The sequence below is a fragment of the Oryzias melastigma genome, linkage group LG16 (genome assembly GCF_002922805.2).
Source record: "Oryzias melastigma strain HK-1 linkage group LG16, ASM292280v2, whole genome shotgun sequence".
Classification (NCBI taxonomy): Eukaryota; Metazoa; Chordata; class Actinopteri; order Beloniformes; family Adrianichthyidae; genus Oryzias; species Oryzias melastigma.
The window spans coordinates 8,912,229-8,929,768 of record NC_050527.1 but is presented as its reverse complement, the minus strand read 5'-3'; the positions used below and the strand labels follow the sequence as shown (position 1 = coordinate 8,929,768).

Genomic DNA, 17,540 nt, shown 5'->3' with positions numbered 1-17,540 from the left:
TTTCCCTACAACTTTCCTGTATTTACGGTTAATTTAGTCTTTGTCTGTTTCAAGTATGCTAATAAATATTATAAAACCTGTATCAATGTTGTTGGATTTCTATTTTAAACACATCAAATGCATACATGCCGATTTTTTACAGCTTGGGACAGCTGACAAAAGAATGAATAAATACCAGGTCCAAGCAGAAGGTAGACTCTTCTATTCGGTGATTCAGAAAGGAGCAACTGGATAGACCTTGACAAGAACTTTGATGAAAATTATTAGTACAAAATCGTTTTGTCTGAGGCTTAGATGATATGTCTAGATGGATAGTTTGAAGATGTACATGTTTTCTGGTAAAAAAAAAAAAAAAAAAAATGAATCTGGGTCAGAAATTGACTTTTTTGTGATCTAATGAAGACGTGGGACAAATTGCAGAAAAGGAAAAGCTACATTTTAATCAATGGTTGCCTCTGGTCCATGCAAAATTAAAGCTTTCAAAAAGTTAATTAAAATTTTTCTTCCAGAGAGGGACAGACTGTTAAAGATCATTCTGCTACCTTTGCCCTGCAGCTCAACTTTAAATCCCAGTTGTGTGTGAGATCCAATACCATTTATTTGTTTACAGAGCATCGACAAACTAAAAACCAGACTTAAATGGATTTATTAACATCACACTGTGAAAAGTCACAAAGTATGTTTATTTTCACTTGTGGACAAGGTTAAATATCATAGTCATATATATGTACTTACATTTTTTTGCCTAAAAAAAAGAAAAGATGAAGAAGCAGTTAGTTTCAAAGCTTCTACTTGCATTTCCTTCCAGAAAATCCCTTCATGATCCCCTCAGTGTGTTAGAAATCACAAGCGACTTTCATCTTCCTGACCGCTTTGTCCCTTGCAGGGTCGCGGCGGTCCCGGAGCCTATCCCGGCTACTGATGGGCGAAGGCAGGGTACACCCTGGACAGGTCGCCAGTCTGTCGCAGGGCCACGATCACACATCCATCCACTCCCACATACATACCTGGGGGCAATTTCAGAGCCACCAATTAACCTATGAGGCATGTTTTTGGACGGTAGGAGGAAGCCGGAGGCCCCGGTGAAAACCCACGCATGCATGAGGAGAACATGCAAACTCCACACAGAAAGGTCCCCAATGGATGTATTTACAAATCCCCAGCTGGGAATTGAACCGGGGCCTTCTTGCTGTGAGGCAAGAGCGCTAACCACTGCGCCACCGTGCAGCCCCCCAAGCGACTTTAGAGTTTATTTTATTCCGTTTGCTGTATTCTCCATTTAATGGAAACTTTTTTTAAGCAGAATACAAAAAATATAAGGGCCATTATTATTTGCTTTAGGTCACAAAGTTTTTTTTTTTCCTTTTAAATTTCAAGTTTATTGATTATCTTTATTATATGTTTAAACATTTAATAAAATTTATGATTTGTTCATTTATCTTTATCGTGTCCTCTAATTCTTTTTAACTTTTTAAATCAGTTGGTACGTCTTACGTCATTACGCAGTGCAAAGGATTGTGGGTAAAGAGTAGGCCATTGTTTTTACCATGGCGACGGGGACGCTTCTGTTTGTTGTTGACAGGCAGATGTTGTGTTTAGCGTTGTTTTTTGTGATTCATACGCATCTTTTCCATTGCCAGCAGTTCACTATCCCCTTTAAAGACCCTTCAGGGTGTGCTGTGGAGGAGTTCTTCGACATCTCGAGTTTGTCGTGTGCGAAATGCGGCGCAAATCAACGCCAGAGTTCTTCAGGTGGGTATTGATCCCGCCATCGTCGTGCTACATCATCCACGCTGTAAACTAAACACACAAACATTACTGTGAAAAAAAAAGAATAAAATCTTACACTCAAATGGAATAAGCCCCAGCAGAGTGAAATGCCTCATATCGAGAAGTCACGGGAAAGTTAAAGCCAATTTGGCTCAGATTGTTTTCTGTTGCTAGCAGTTAAAACAGCCTTCATTGTTTTTCACTACATAAGTAATTGATTTCTAAAAAGTATTTATTAATCAAAATTATTTGTAATATGTTGTTTAAAACAACATTGTTCCATTTCATTGATGGTAAAACAAGAAATATTTTTTATCCTAAACAGAGAATTACTTTAGACTAGTTTGATGTCACATTGACCCACTTTGAGAAGCCATATAGGATTCCACTATTGATCTAGGATTTGTGTAAACACACAGTTTCATAGAAAGAGTCAGTTTTATATAGAAAGAGTTTTGAGAATCAATTTAAATTGTCACTTAATAAAGACTCAGTCTCTGAAAGGTTTCCTTCTGTACTAAATTTACATTCTACTAAATACAACAAAAAGTTGTTGCATAATCTTTTTTTTGTTTAACTAAAGCATTAGGATTGCTTCATTTAGAACATTACTATTCTAAACGAAAAACAATAATATGTTTTAGGTTTGGGCTGCATTTGTCAAACTGGATACAAGACCAAAAATTTTAGCAGCGGCAAAGTCCCCTTTACATGCGAACAGTGTCCCCCTGACAAGCCTGTAAGTATAGTTTACCTTCATAATGATTTTTTTCAATTCATGTTAAATAACAAATGTTTATTTAAACTACTTTACAATTTATACAATTGAATATGCCTTAATGATGTCTTATACTTTCTTACAGGCGGTAACAAAAGATGGTTTTGGATGTATTCGCTGCCCTGGCAGATTTAATGACAATGGTAACTGCCAGTGCCCATCTGGAAATATCCTGGGTGAGTCACCAATAACATGAGAGGTTGACAACTCAACAGGTTTTTCCTAAAAATATTATACCTAAAATTTGTTTTGTTAGGGGTAAATTGCTAAAAGACTTACAATTTTTTATCTTTTTTGTCAGTTGAAAGAGACATCAACGGCACATTTTTTGATGAGGCCAGGTGTGAAGCATGCATCGGAGACAGCCCAGCCTTCTCTGCACCAAACAGTAATGGGGACAGGTATCTGTATACAAATTCATGATGCTAGAGGTAACACATTTTAGTTATTAGAAAACTGTAGGAAGATATTTTGTGGCACATTTAGATAGACAGCTTTATTAATCCTTTTGGGATGTGTCCGCAGGGAAATAAAAAAAACTTGAATAAAACTTTATTTATTTTTATTATATAAAACTTTATTTTGCACTGTCAAATAAAAATATTGGGATTTTGGACCTTTCTGTGTGGAGTTTGCATGTTCTCCCCGTGCATGCGTGGGTTTTCACCGGGGACTCCGGCTTCCTCCCACCGTCCAAAAACATGCTTTATAGGTTAATTGGTGACTCTAAATTGCCCCTAGGTGTGAATGTGTGTGTGAATGTGTGTGTGATTGAGGCCCTGTGACAGACTGGCGACCTGTCCAGGGTGTACCCCGCCTTCGCCCATCAGTAGCCGGGTTAGGCTCCGGCACCCCCGCGACCCCGAAAGGGACAAAGCGGTCAGGAAAATGGATGGATGGAAATAAAAATATTTATGGATTTAAAAAGTGGAGTTATTATCAATATATGGCATTTAGGTAATCTTTAAAATAGTGGATGCTAAAAATAAATAAATAAAAATGTCCTTTTGGTTTCAGTAATTCAAAGCAAATTTGACAGATTTTTTAATACTCTTATTAGATCTACTGCTTGTTTCTATATTGGTTCAAGTACCTTTTTTAATAGTAACAAAGATTTTTAGATTATCTTAAAGTTGCATGAAAATACTTTAGGTCTATGTTACCTTTAGCTTTGTTTTTCAATATATATACAATATATATATATAAATAATCTTATCCAAGAAAATAAATTCTTTTGTGCCAAACTTTTATTTATTCAAACAAATATAGAAATAATTAAACATTAATGTTTTATTATAACTCTTCACATCTTTATTCCTGTGTGTTACTATTTACTTTTGTGTTGTGTAATTAAAAGTTGTACATGAGTAGGTTGAACAAGGATGTTGAGTCTTGTAATTTACCCTGAAGTTCTGGAAAAATCTTGAACTTTCTATATGCTGTATGTATTAATTGTGTTGTTTTTAAAACAGTGATATTACCACAGTAAAATGCGTCAATATCAAAAATAGTGTCATAAGATATTGTGTTATAGGAAAAATTGCTTAAAATTCAGTAGTTGTTTATTTTTCTGTTTTTGAGTTTTTTGGTTTTTTACTTGTTTGAGCTTCTTTTTATTGATTCCCAAGCTAATTATTTTGCTATAAGAGTTTTCTTTTATCATGCATCATTGGATTATTATGCATACTCTTCATTTCCATTGTAGAACTGTTACCTGAGTTGATGCAGTAAGAGAAAACGTGAAGAGCAAAAACAATTCTAAAAACTGTCTTTCAGATGTGAGAGATGTCAGGCTACCTTCTCTAACACCTTCTGTACATGTACAACCCCAAATGTACAGGTGAGTTTGGACATCTACTACTCTCACAGACATCTGTAGCAGAGTCACAGTTGATTGCTAATGTCATTTTGCAGGCCGGAGGTTTATGTTTCCCTCCAGGCGGCCTCTCCACTAATGTGAATCCAAGTGTCAGCTTTGCTCAGTTGGTGAGTCACAGAGTGATTCTCTTCCTAGTAACGTTTTTACCCGTTTGTGATTTTTTTTTTTCTGTCATTTTCTTCACAGGCTTTTAGCCTCCAGTCTGCCTGGTTTGTGGAAAACCTCTATTCTTCTGCAGCAGCCTGCCTTGTAATCCACAACCTTCTCAAACCTTTCATTTCTTAGAAAAATGAGGAGTGACATGTTTTTTTTGTGAAGTCAACTTCCTTCCTGAATTTAGACACACAACTTTAAATGTTTCCATAAGCAATCCTTAGAATTCTTACTTAAATTATTTTTAGAATGAACTGCAACAGAATCAGACACATTTTTTTTTAGCTAAAGTACTTAAAGGAAATGCTTTTTTACCAGCAGTGTTTCTTTTAATTTGTAATGTTTTTTTTTCCCCCCATAGGTCTACAGCAACCTGACAGCATGTCAGGCTCTGGGGAACATGTGTGTTATGAACATGCACTCCTTCGCTGGACTTTCCACAGATGCTTGCAGTCTCTTTAACACCATCTCGAGGTCAAAAGCTGCTCTGAACTCTGTTCAAGACATTTCTTACTGGTATTCACTTTTCATCTGGATTTCCTTTCAGCCATTGTGAATGCAGCAGTTCAGTTTGATTTGGTTTCCTTCAAAAACAGGCACCAAACTGATGTGATTCTCTTCCCGACAGGAGAGCTAATCTGCCGTGGCTTTACTATGGAGATGAGCCTGGCCTGGCGAGCCAAGTGATCCAAAATAGACCTGTTCCCATTTCTTTCAGTTTCAGAGGAGCAAAGAAGGTTAGCAATTCATTTTTTAAAAGTATTTTAAAAGATTCAGAAAACTAATATCCCTATTTTGTTTTAAACTAAGAATTTATATTCAAATTAAAAGTGGTATGTTTCTATCAGAACACTGACATCCAGCTGCTTGCTGCAGTCTACAACGTCAGAGGAGAATTTCTTAAATGGGAGCCCATCAGAGGAAACAACCTACAGGTAAAAACTTCATAAAACAGTGACTTATGATTGATTTGGACTCAAGAAAATAATGAACCTAGACCTTTTATGGACATGGTCACATTTAAAGTAAAGACCATACCTATATATCTACATGGCTTCTTGTAAAATGTTTTTTTTACATTTATAAAAGCAAAAAAGTATATGTTTTACTCAATGAAGAAACATTTCTTGCCCATTTAGCATAGAAAGTTGAGAAATTGTCTTGTTTCTTAGCTTTGTCCAGAACCAGCCTTTAAACAGGCAGCAGCCTTCAGCTTTGGGACCACCTATAAGGAAACGGTGAGTGTTTGAAAGTCTAAAAACTGGTATGTAATTGTGTTTGTTCACGTGTTATTTATACCCTGTGTGTCAAGTGTGAGCTTTCAGTAGCAGAACTACTCGCTGCACACCCTGAGCCGTTATTCTATGATGTGTTCATGGATCTGGGTGGAGGAGACAACAGAAAACTTCTTCCTCTGCCAACTCTAGTCCAGAATCAACAGTATAACGGGCAGTTCATCAATCAAGGTGGATTTTTATCTTTGCTGGTTATCTTAAGGTTTTTATCCTTGATATTTGGATTATTTATTTATTTTTTACAGGCAGCATGAAGAACTGGTACCTGTCTCGACGCATCTTTCTTGTTGATGCGTTAAGCGGCAGAGAGAAAACTCTGACCTCTTTGCCTAAAGTCATCCGGGTGGCCACTAGTATCCAAATTAGGTAACTCTTAAAAAATGCATACAATCATAACAAAAGTTTAAAACTTTTGGAAACTTGCTTCTCCTGACTATAATGTGAATTTGGTGATGGGGTTCTGAAGGTTCCAGCTGGTTCCGCGTACCCAGGAGGGACAGATCTACCCCCCTCTGGTGTCCGTGAGCTACACAGATGTTCTTATCAAGGAAGCCAACAGCCAAACTGTATCTGTGAGTAGACCTTACATTCTTCCTACAGAAGCAAGGACAAAGCAAGCTATCGCCTTGAAGTTCTTTAAAATTCTGAAGGTTTTTAAGAGCCAGAACATTTTTTTGTGAAAAAAAAAAAAGTTTTTAAATATGAAATATCTTCACCTCAAGAAAAGTTTTGCTTCAACATATAAAGTCCATCTTTTATAGGTGACATTTTCTGTGGACTATGAGATGGATCAGAGTGAGGCTCGCACAAAGACAGACGTGAGTCGAAGCAAAAATGGAATATTGGAACACTTCAAGTTTTGTCCCAGTACATCTCTGTATCATTTTGGCTTTGTGTGCACAGACTGCTCTGGGCGTTCTGGGAGGCCTGGCGGTGCTCTATTCCCTTCTAAAGACAGTTAGCTGGAAGCGGAGGATTGCTTCTCCCCTCATTGACATGGAGGTACTGCATCTAATCATACTTTTAACTTCACTTACAAAACTTTAGATTAATGTTACTCTTTTTCTCCTCTTCCTTAGACAATGCTGAAGTTTTTGTTGTTTTATGCTGGTGATCTGGCTAATGTTTTCTTTGTGGTAACTGTGGGAACTGGACTTTACTGGCTCATATTTTACAAGGTATGTTCAGCCTCTCCAACTTAAACAAAATGTATTTCAGAGTAAATTCTTTAATTATCACATCTTACTGTGCTTTATTTCTTTTCTGGACGTATTTCTTTTTTTTTTTACTTCTTTCTTGCACTTCCGCCTCTGCTCTCTTTAGTCCTTGAAGGTGAATCTTCTTTTTCTTCCATGAGTGTTTTTCTTTGAATGCACATTAAGTTCCAGCTATTATTGGCAGCTTTCTATATTTGAATTCTTCCTGTTTCTGTGAAGGCCCAACAGTTTGTGTCGGTGCTTTTGCCACTGCCTGCTCAGGAGGAACAGATTGAGACCTACATCGGATGTGCCTTTGCTCTCAAGGTGAACTTAGTGCAGGCTAAAATGAAACATTATGTTTGTAAATGTAAGTCATTACATTCAAAAACAAATTATATCTGTATCCAGGCTGTCCAGTTTCTCCATAAGCTGATTCTCCAAGTCACTGTTGATGTATTTCTCATTGACTGGGAGAGGCCACGAAGTAAAGCCAGCAGAACAGTGCCAGGTATGACCTTTTTTGGTGGCACATTCATCCTGCTGCTTTTTGTCCTTTTAAAATATTCCTTCCTGCTTTAGCTACCGGGGAAGCAAAACAGGAACCCTCTCCAGTCAGCATCTGGAGGACTTACTTTGTGGCCAACGAATGGAACGAGCTCCAGACTGTCAGGAAAATCAGCCCAACTTTTCAAATAATGGCTGTGCTCTTCTTTCTTGAGGTACAACAGCACACCTCCACTGTTTTTTTATTTTATTTTCTAGCCTTTGACAAACATTCACGTGTTGTTCAGGTTCTGGGATTCTCCAATCTAGCCCTGAGAGACCCCTGGTCGACATTAGAGCGTTCCCCAGCAGCATACACCCCTCCTTACAGTCTGATTCTTCGCTATGGTCTCGCTGCCTCACTTTGGATATGCATTGGGCTGTTGCAGGTCATAAATCACCTCCATTTAATCTCTCAAATGATCTTACCTTTCTTAACTTGTATCAGACATTCACAAAAACCCATTTGCTCCCACAGGTGATTTTCTTCACTGTTTTTTATGAACACTTTGTGGAGGATAAAATCCGTCAGTTTGTAGATCTCTGCTCTGTCAGTAATGTAAGTAACACTACACAATGTGCCCTTAATCAAAACCTCTGTAAACCTTCACAGAAATGGGTTTTACCTTCCTGTGTGCAGATTTCAGTGCTGCTTTTTTCTCACCGCTGTTTTGGCTACTACATTCATGGCCGGTCAGTGCACGGGCATGCGGATACAAACATGGAGGAAATGAACAACAATCTGAAGAGAGAGCGCGTATGGCTACCACATTTCTGCTTCCCATTTAGAGTTACATTTTATTCTGTTTCCCCTCATGTCTTTTTTTCTGTTATAAGGAATCTCTGTGCGGTCAGAGAGGTCTCCTTCCCAACACAGAAATTCAGACCTTTCAGGTGTCGTTTACGAACCGTTTGAGGCAGCAGTACGACAGGATACAGGATTCACTCAGCCGGGTTGGTACTCAGCTCTTTTATGTCCCTGAAAAATAAAGCATATCTTATGTTTAAATGGTTGTGTTCTACTCTCCAGAGGAACAGACCATCTCGGTTGATTGATGCATCTGCAGCTAATTTGTCAGAGCTGCAGTTCAGAGCCTACAACACCATGAACCACTTCTTAGCATCTATTATCGACCATGTTAGTATGAGCATGTTATGAGACCAGCTGAAAACAGCAGCAACAATTCATGATAAATTTGTTATTATGATATCATTTGTGCTTTATATAACATTATTATTATATTGTTTACCTTAGGCGCACCCTGAGATGGACTACATAGTCAAGGACAAGCTGACAATGGAGAGAGTCATAGGGATGGAGTTCCTTGAACCCATTGACAAAAGCATATTTTACAATGGTAATAACCTCCTCAATCTCAATAATTATTATCCTTTTTTTGTTTTGGGATGTTAAAGATGAACCTTTATCATTTTTACCTACAGATGAAAGACACTCGTTCAGTGACGTGCTCTTTTATGGAAACGAGGCCACACTGCTGATTTTTGACACTTTGTTCTTCTGCGTTGTCGACCTGGGATCCCAGAACTTTGTTCTTGCAGCTGTTCTTACTTATTTACAGCAAGCAGTAAGTATTCATAGCTTTATTTCGGTGTGTTGTCTACACTGTGGTGAAATGCCTGTAGGCTGTCATTAATATTGTTGTATGTTTTGCAGATATTTCGCTTCATCCGAAACACCTTCGGGAGGAGGAACCTTGTCAATAAGACACTGGTGGATCAGAGATTTTTAATATAAAAAATGTCTGTACTTGGATATTTGAAAGTTCAAGAGTTGTTTGGAGTCATTTATTTACTATTTTGCTGATATTTTCACAGCTTACGCCTTTTTTAAAAAATCAATTGTACAGTGTTTTTACTGCTGTTTTATAATTGTATTGTATTTTTGACGTATTTCTACATTTTTTTTTCAATTAAAATGTTTTTCAATGAAGGTGAAGTTGAGCAGTTTTGTTTTAAAGTCAAGGCCAACATTTGACTTATTACAAATTCCACTTAATTTGAATATAAAGTTTTTTTAAAAAGAGATAAATTTATGTCTTGAGTATCTTTTTATTTCAGAATTATCTCTTAGGCTGATAAAAAAACAAATGAAAGGAAAAAAATATTTTAAATACAAAATATATAATATATTTACCACATCATAACTACTGTGCTGTTTTGATCAATTTTAATATTAGCAAATTAGATTAAATTCACCTTTAAATACACTTAAAGGTATTCTGGATGCTTGAGAATATTCAGTACATCTCCACCTTAATGAAGGGAATATTTTTTAGCCAAAATCTCCTTATCTGTACCTTTTCTATATTATTAAAAGAAAATGTAAGTTAATATCTTTCCAGGACACTGTTTTCATAATTCGATAAGAAAAAATGAAAATACATATAGTGCTACTCACAAGGCAACAAGTTTTTCTCTGATTAATTTAACAAAAAAAAAGACTACTTCTATATCATAATGGCTGTCCACGCTATCAGCACTACTAACAAAAAGGAAAGTTAATATTTTTCAATCTATTATAAAATGTCACCCTTTTTGTTTGACATGTTGCAAAGGACAAATTTGGAGACAATAACCTACTTTCAGGGAGCATGCAACATGTGCGTGAGTTCTTTAAACGCCTCATACGTGACGTCACGGCGTACATCAGGTCTCAGCCAATCCGCGCTAGGTCTGCGGTGCGGCGCTCACAGGAACGATGCAGAGTGGAGGGGTCGGCGTCAAGCCATGCACTTAAATAACTTACCCACATCCAGCAGTTAAGGTAAGACCCAACGTGAGTGCTTCTTAATTTTTTCTGCCTATTTCTATATCTACCTCATGTGGAATGTTTGCTCTATGAGTATTAATGCTAGGTTTATAAGCGGGCCACCTTTGGTGAAAGAAAGTGGGTGTAACCTGTATACAATTAGCTAAAGTTAGCATGAATTTGACTGCTCTACCTCTTTAATAGTCGTTATTTGGAAGGTATTGGCCTATTTAACTTGATTCCAGGAACGTTTATAGACGTATTAAGCAAGAGCAGACACCATAGTGCTCGAAGATTTTTATTTTTTACGAAGCCTTTAGCTTGGAGAGGCTACTAATGTCAACATGGCAACTTTCTCGAAGACTTGCAGCACCTCGGTGTCGTAGTCGAGTTGTTTAACCAAGATTTTGAGACCTTTTAATGTCTTTATTAGACATTTTTTTAAAAATTGCAAAACTAAAATGCATTTTTCTTTTAATTGGGGTTCAAGAGCAGATTATATGAAGGTACGCAGAGAGTGTCCGGTTCAGTAGGTCACGAACACTCATTTCTGGAGAAGCAAATGTCAGGACTGAATTACTGCTGGTTATTTTTACCCTGTCGTGTAGCACTGCTGACCAGTTGTAGAGGCGTCCAGAAGGCAGGCCAGATTGTGGTGCTGTAGCAGATTTTATTGTAAAATATTCAGGGCTTAAAAAGAAAAAAGTCTTGTGATGTGAGTGTTGAATAGTACTGCCCTGTCTGAAATTATGGCACCCTCACATACATCTGAATTACAAGAACTGTTGAAAGGGTTCCTTGTACTGAATGCAATGTCAACAGGATGTTTAGGTAAAAAAGTGCAGCAAAGAATAAATATATGAATCATAGGAAATGGGCTTTGAAACTCATCAGTGCATGAATTAAACCACTCCTCACCTCCGATCTCTTTCTTCCTCCATCTACTCAACTTAAGACTGCCTTCAGGGCTAACTTTCAAGGGCATTCAAGCCTTTGTTTAACGATAGGAAGTATTTAAATCATTTATGTAAATATTAAGCTTTTTACTTTTGTTTTAAGTCTTATTTTTTTCATTTGAATTCAAACTAAGTGCACAGAATTTCCTTTTTAATACAACAAACTGTTGGTCAATACCATAAGTACCTTTTATCTGACTTAATTCTAACATACAAAACAGGTCATTCAATAATAAAGGCTGAAATTGAGAGATTATATACACATACATATACAAGAGGCAGTCATACTTTATCTATTTTGTATATAATTTGGGCTGAGGATGTAGATGCAGGTATTGATTCTGTCCCAGCTGCAAAATCTCATCACATCATTTCTGTTTGTTTGCACAATGTTTGTTTAACAGTGCATACAGAGAACACTTTGTTCCGTTGTGGCGTGTGCACTTTTGATTCTGGGTTGCCGTAACTTGGAGCTTAAGAAGTGTTTGTGTTTTTTTCCTGTCGATGTGTCCATACATAAAGTGGTTTGTTTTGTGTGTACTTGCAGTGCACAGTCAACAATGCCTGTTACATCTCAGCTGCTCAGGGGTCTGCCCCGTGCCAAGGTCTTTGCCTCCGGTCTTGCACCATGCCAACATCACCAGGCTCATTTTTTTCCCGTCACTCACTGGCCCACGTCAAGACAAACGTCCCTCGTCTTGGAAAGACGACAGCCATCTAGAAGCTACCAATCGTCCTCAGTGCTGTGCAGCTACAACCTCACACCTCCTCAGGTCAATTCCATTCTGAAAGCCAATGAATACAGCTTTAAGGTCAGTGGGGCCCCACACGACAGACTCCTTCCATTTGTTATGTCTGTGGTTTTAATGTAAGATTCTCTTGTGCTGGGATTTTAGGTTCCTGAGTTTGATGGGAAAAACGTATCATCAGTTCTGGGCTTTGAAAGCAATCAGCTTCCAGCTAATGCTCCTATCGAAGATCGACGGAGCGCAGCGACGTGCCTGCAGACCCGAGGAATGCTGCTGGGTGTGTTTGATGGTCACGCAGGTTGTGCTTGTGCTCAGGTGAGTCTCTACTGAGATGCTCAGACTACACAAGCACAGATAAGACTTTAGTCATCCCACAAGTGAAATTATGTGCCCACAGCAGCTTATGGGCTGTCATTTAGTAAAAATATATATAATTAGATCTAAACAAATAGTTGATGTTAATAAAGTAATTCAAGACATATCCAATAATTTACAGAATGTGTATCTTCATTCTGTTGGGATTTCTTTGTTCAAAATAAAAATATTTTGTAGTTTGTAGTATCTTAAGCTGATTTAAGTAAGAATTTATATATTTTTTTTAATCATCTGTATCTACAGTACTACAGGAATCTGAACTGCTAATATTAGAATATCTGCTGCAGATTTTATTGCACAGAAATATTTGCTCAAACAAGCTCTCCCTCCTCCTGCAGGCGCTGTGTGAGCGGTTGTTTTACTACATTGCAGTTTCCCTGCTTCCCCACGACACCTTGTGTGAGCTGGAGGCTGCGGTGGAGGCGGGGAGGCCTCTCAGTCCCATTCTACAGTGGCACAAACATCCCAATGACTATTTCAGCCGAGAGGCTCAGAAACTTTATTTTAACAGCCTTCGAACATACTGGCAGGAATTAATAGATCTTACCAGGTGAGAAGCTTTGATAACATTCAGTAATGTTATATTGTACTATAATTTTTTATTTTTGTTAGTCACAATTCTGGGAATAGTCTTCAAATGCTCCACTTTTTTGACCTTTTCACAAATTACGTCTAGAAGTCCATCTTCCTTAAGTTGTTGACTTTTCAAACTGGACTTTCAAGTTTTGTCATTTTATTGCCGATACCAGAGCGCCCACACCAACAGTGGCCCGGGTGTTGTCAGCCTCATTTCCTGCCCTTTAGCTTCCTGCTTACCGCTCTCTGTCCATCTGCAGCCCAGGAGAGATTCCAGAAACCCGGGAGGCGCTGCTCAGTGCCTTCAAGAGGCTGGACAACGACATTTCACTGGAGGCTCAGGTGCGAGCTTGACTGACAGATGTGTGCAGACAGTTTTTGTACGTTTCTGTCACTGGCTGGGAGAATATGTGCACTTGGGCCTTCCTGTTGGACTGTTATCTCATTTATCCTGCTGGAATATTCCACTGGCAGATGGGCCGTAAAACATTAGCCTTCTCAGATTTATGGGAAGCTATTAAGTACAAACAATATTTTCAAACTGGATTTTAATTTCTGTTACATAAGTTAAAAACTTATATTTAAGTAATTGTTATTTAATCATCCTCATCAAAGAATCCTCAGTGGCACCAAAGAAAAATGCATTTTTGCAATGACGCCACAACAGTTTGCTAACGCAGCTTGGTGTCGGATGCACCGCTAGGTGGAGTTGTTGGCTCTTTTGAGGCTGAGGACATGTTGTTGACTTTTCCTTCCAAATAAATTTAGAGTCACTGCGTTAGTATGAAACGTTCTACTTTAATTTAAACTTTTTGATTCTACCTTGCTCTTTTCACCCACATTTTTACATCTTGAAGGGCTTGACAAAAAGTCATCTAAAAATTAAAAACATGCACACAATTTAAAATGATTAAAATAACTATTATAGCAAAAGAAAAGAAGGGAGGGGGGAAAGAAAGGAAGTAAATGGGTACATATAATAAAAGTACTAGTTAAAATATACTTTATTAGTAATAATTTTAATACAAGGTAAATATTTCATATGTTTTTTTTATTTATCTTTATTAATCAGTAATGTATGTCAATTATGGATTAGGAAGACCAATAAGGAAATACATGGATATAAGAAAAGAGGTTGTTTTTGAGGAGGATAGGATTATATGGAGGTTTTTGGTTTTATGTGGTTACAAATTAAATGTATTAAGTTAAGGCTGTCCAACTAATAAAAAGTTAAATACCAAATAAATCAGTTTCTTTAACCTGACTTGCTACAAAATCAAACGCGTACAAAGAAATTATAATAAATTAGAACCATAATTTATGTAAATAACAGGTTGAAAATGAGTTTATTTGTTCTTTTTAAAAATCTCCACAAAAGACAAAGTGCTCAGATCCTCTGGGACGCTGCTGCACAGACGAGGTCCACTCATCACTGCCTCTCTGTGGGTTTTTGTTCTGCCTCCTGGGACTGAGGGCAAACCTGCACCTGAGGATCTGAGGTTCTTCATCAATTTAGCTAAAACAGAGGAACAACAAGCATTTATAAGCCAATAAAAGAATCTTAAAATTAATGCTAAAGCTAACTGGTAGCCAGTGTATCAAATCTGGTGTTATGTGTTAAGAAAACTTCTATTCTTTCTTTCTTGTATAAGCTTATCTAAATGTGCAGCAAATATTACTTTTAAGAAACACTTTAAGATACTTTTAATTGTAATATTGATAGTTTGATCTTTATATAATAAAATCTAAATCCATTTCATGTTATCAAATCTTGATTTCTGCTTCACTCATAAAGATTTATACTAAACACGATCATTAGAATAAAAATATGAGGGCTTAACTACTTTATTTTGCCTTGCAGGTTGGAGACCCAAATGCTTTCCTTCACTACTGGGTTCTGAGAGTGGCCTTCTCCGGGGCGACAGCTTGTGTGGCTCACATTGACGGGCGAGACCTGTACGTACTTTGGTGTCATCTTTTAGTCTCTTATTTAGGCTTGAACTAAAACAAAGGTCAAAACAGTTTGGCTTTCTTGAACTGGAAGGATTTTGTCTCAAGAAGTGTAAAACAGAAGTGTAAAAAGTAGTTCCTTTGGGGGGAAAAAAGACTTTTGTACCTTTGTCTGCCCTTTGTTTTTGCAGCTTCATAGCTAATGCAGGAGATGCTCGGGCGGTGCTGGGAGTGCAGGAGGAGGACGGCTCCTTCACTGCTCACACCCTCTCCAACGACCACAGCGCCCAGAATGAGAGCGAGGTCGCTCGCATACGAAGTGAACACCCGCCATCGGAAAGGAAGACGGTCATACGTCAGGTAGTCTGCATGCTAAGTGTTCTGCATGCGTTAGCTGTTAAAGCTGTTTACATCCTCTCCCTCTATCACCTTTGACCTCAGGATCGACTGTTAGGCCTTCTCATGCCTTTCCGTGCGTTTGGTGACGTGAAGTTCAAGTGGAGTATCGAGCTGCAGAAGCGAGTGCTGGAGTCTGGACCCGATCAGCTCCACGAAAACGAGCACACAAAGTTTATCCCCCCCAACTATCACACACCCCCGTACCTGACTGCCGAGCCAGAGATCACGCATCACAGACTTCGACCACAGGATCGATTTATGGTGAGACGGCAGCAACAGTTTTATCATTTGCAAATTTTCGCCTGTTTGTTTTGTTTTGAGATTCAGACAAGACACAGACCTAAAATATAATCAAGCGGTGCAGCTTTGTAGTTTACTAAAGTCTCACTGAAACATTTTGAGCTTCATGCACTACAGAAAACTCTTTCAGAGGTCACTCAATAACCACAACTAAATTTCCGTCATAAGGATCACCAGATTATAAGGAATAATTTAAAGTGCACCTCATGGTCCGAAAATACGGTAACACGATGTTGTTTTCTGTCTTTAGGTAATCGGCTCAGACGGCCTGTGGGAGACCCTCCACAGGCAGGAGGTGGTTCGCATCGTGGGGGAGTACTTAACAGGAGTGCATCAGTGTCAGCCCCTCAAAGTGGGCGGCTACAAAGTCACTCTGGGACAAATGCAAGGGCTACTGGAGGAACGAAAGACCCGAATGTCGTCGGCCTTTGAGGATCAGAACTCTGCGACCCACTTGATACGCCACGCGGTGGGAAACAACGAGTTTGGTACCGTGGACCACGAGAGGCTGTCGAAAATGCTGTCACTCCCAGAGGAGCTGGCTCGCATGTACCGCGACGACATCACCATCATCATCACTCAGTTCAACCCTCACGTGATCGGAGCGCAGAGGCAGGAAGGGCAGTCCTGAGCTGGACACGTTCACACACACACTGCAGCACTGTGCTGACAGTTCAGCGGACAAGCAAAGGTCATATGATACTCTGAGATGAAGTTTTAACACTTTTAATATAAAAATGTATCTTTTTTTTAATTAAGAGATCTGTTAAAACTGGATCTCAATAATAAAAAAGAGCTAAAGGTTATTTATGTTGCCAGTTTTGCCTGGCAACTATTATCACTTTTCATTGTTGCTGATATCATTGTTACATTTTTTTAAAGCTAAATATTTTGTTTTGTTTTTTTTAAAGACTCAACTGGATTGAAGTTACAAAAATCCACTCTAAGAAATAAGATTTTGTCATGGAATTAAGGACAGGCTTCACATTATTATTTTTTTTTTTGTAGTGTCTACCACAGGTCTTCATTTTTGGGGGATTTCTGTGCTCCATTACCAATTGTTACAAAAAACACTTTAAATCACGTGATTTATGAGGTTACAACATATTTATTTTGAGGCATCACACGCACAAATGTTTGCAAGTTGAGTCACTATTATTTTTTTATTTTAAAGCTGCTTTCAGAAAGATGTTTTAATTAAATGATTCCTGGATTGGTTTTCCACTTGCAGAAGCCTTATGGAAGTGAGTTATTGCTCTTTTCTGCGTTATGCAACACTGCGTTGCTTCCGCTGAGGTTCACCGCTGCTACTTTTCCAAATGTTTTGAAGGTTAAAAGAGAGAGTCATCAGTTTTCCTGACAAGTCTTTTGCTTGTTGTTTCTTTTGGCTTGGGATTTGGTTTTTTGTACACGGCGGTGGTTCAATACCATTTTAATTTTGACGCTCAGCAGTTACTTGTAAATCACAAGGTCGTGACTATTAAAGGGTATTTTACGGCGGGTGTGTATTTGAAGAAAGTTGTTTTAGCTTTGGATATTAATTAATTTTAGGTTCTATGTTATACATCTCCTTGTATATATAAATAAATGAATGAATAAAACATTTAACAAGCAGCAGCTGGTTCTGTTTGCCTGTGTTTGTTGACTTAACAGGTGAAGGTTGTGTCACACCTGAATGCGGCGAGACGTCCAGCACGCCTACAAAGACCTGAAGGTCAGAATTTCTCACATGTTTGACTTTAATCCAAATGTATACCAAACTCAACAGGAGTCATTACTAACGTAGCATTCGTGATTACCTGTTTTATGACTGTAATAAACAGTATTTTCAGCATTCAACTGGTGCAT

General features: G+C 38.1%; 2 protein-coding genes across 4 annotated transcripts; both read left to right on the top strand.

The window, feature by feature from the left end:
* The first annotated feature begins 1,252 nt into the window (after window positions 1–1,252).
* Window positions 1,253–9,572, top strand: tmem67 (transmembrane protein 67). 2 transcript variants are annotated; one of them, XM_024268308.2, is made up of 29 exons: window positions 1,253–1,752; window positions 2,415–2,509; window positions 2,634–2,724; window positions 2,850–2,949; window positions 4,325–4,388; window positions 4,463–4,534; window positions 4,614–4,676; window positions 4,942–5,096; window positions 5,209–5,317; window positions 5,429–5,515; window positions 5,753–5,818; window positions 5,893–6,046; window positions 6,121–6,241; window positions 6,342–6,447; window positions 6,637–6,693; window positions 6,779–6,877; window positions 6,955–7,053; window positions 7,199–7,207; window positions 7,312–7,398; window positions 7,483–7,582; window positions 7,654–7,793; window positions 7,866–8,006; window positions 8,096–8,176; window positions 8,258–8,374; window positions 8,455–8,571; window positions 8,648–8,755; window positions 8,873–8,975; window positions 9,061–9,203; window positions 9,293–9,572. In XM_024268308.2, the coding sequence occupies exons 1-29, from the start codon at window positions 1,548–1,550 to the stop codon at window positions 9,371–9,373; spliced, it is 2,970 nt and encodes a 989-aa protein (XP_024124076.1). In that variant the 5' UTR covers window positions 1,253–1,547; the 3' UTR covers window positions 9,374–9,572. The 2 variants fall into 2 exon arrangements, with proteins under 2 accessions (XP_024124076.1, XP_024124077.1); XM_024268309.2 differs by lacking the exon at window positions 7,199–7,207 and having other exon boundaries at window positions 1,255–1,752.
* A 698-nt stretch (window positions 9,573–10,270) lies between these two features.
* pdp1 (pyruvate dehyrogenase phosphatase catalytic subunit 1) lies at window positions 10,271–17,306 on the top strand. 2 transcript variants are annotated; one of them, XM_024268211.2, is made up of 9 exons: window positions 10,271–10,402; window positions 11,891–12,155; window positions 12,240–12,407; window positions 12,806–13,017; window positions 13,304–13,385; window positions 14,905–14,999; window positions 15,185–15,353; window positions 15,435–15,653; window positions 15,943–17,306. In XM_024268211.2, the coding sequence occupies exons 2-9, from the start codon at window positions 11,904–11,906 to the stop codon at window positions 16,321–16,323; spliced, it is 1,578 nt and encodes a 525-aa protein (XP_024123979.1). In that variant the 5' UTR covers window positions 10,271–10,402; window positions 11,891–11,903; the 3' UTR covers window positions 16,324–17,306. The 2 variants fall into 2 exon arrangements, with proteins under 2 accessions (XP_024123979.1, XP_024123980.1); XM_024268212.2 differs by having other exon boundaries at window positions 10,287–10,414.
* The last annotated feature ends 234 nt before the right edge of the window (window positions 17,307–17,540 follow it).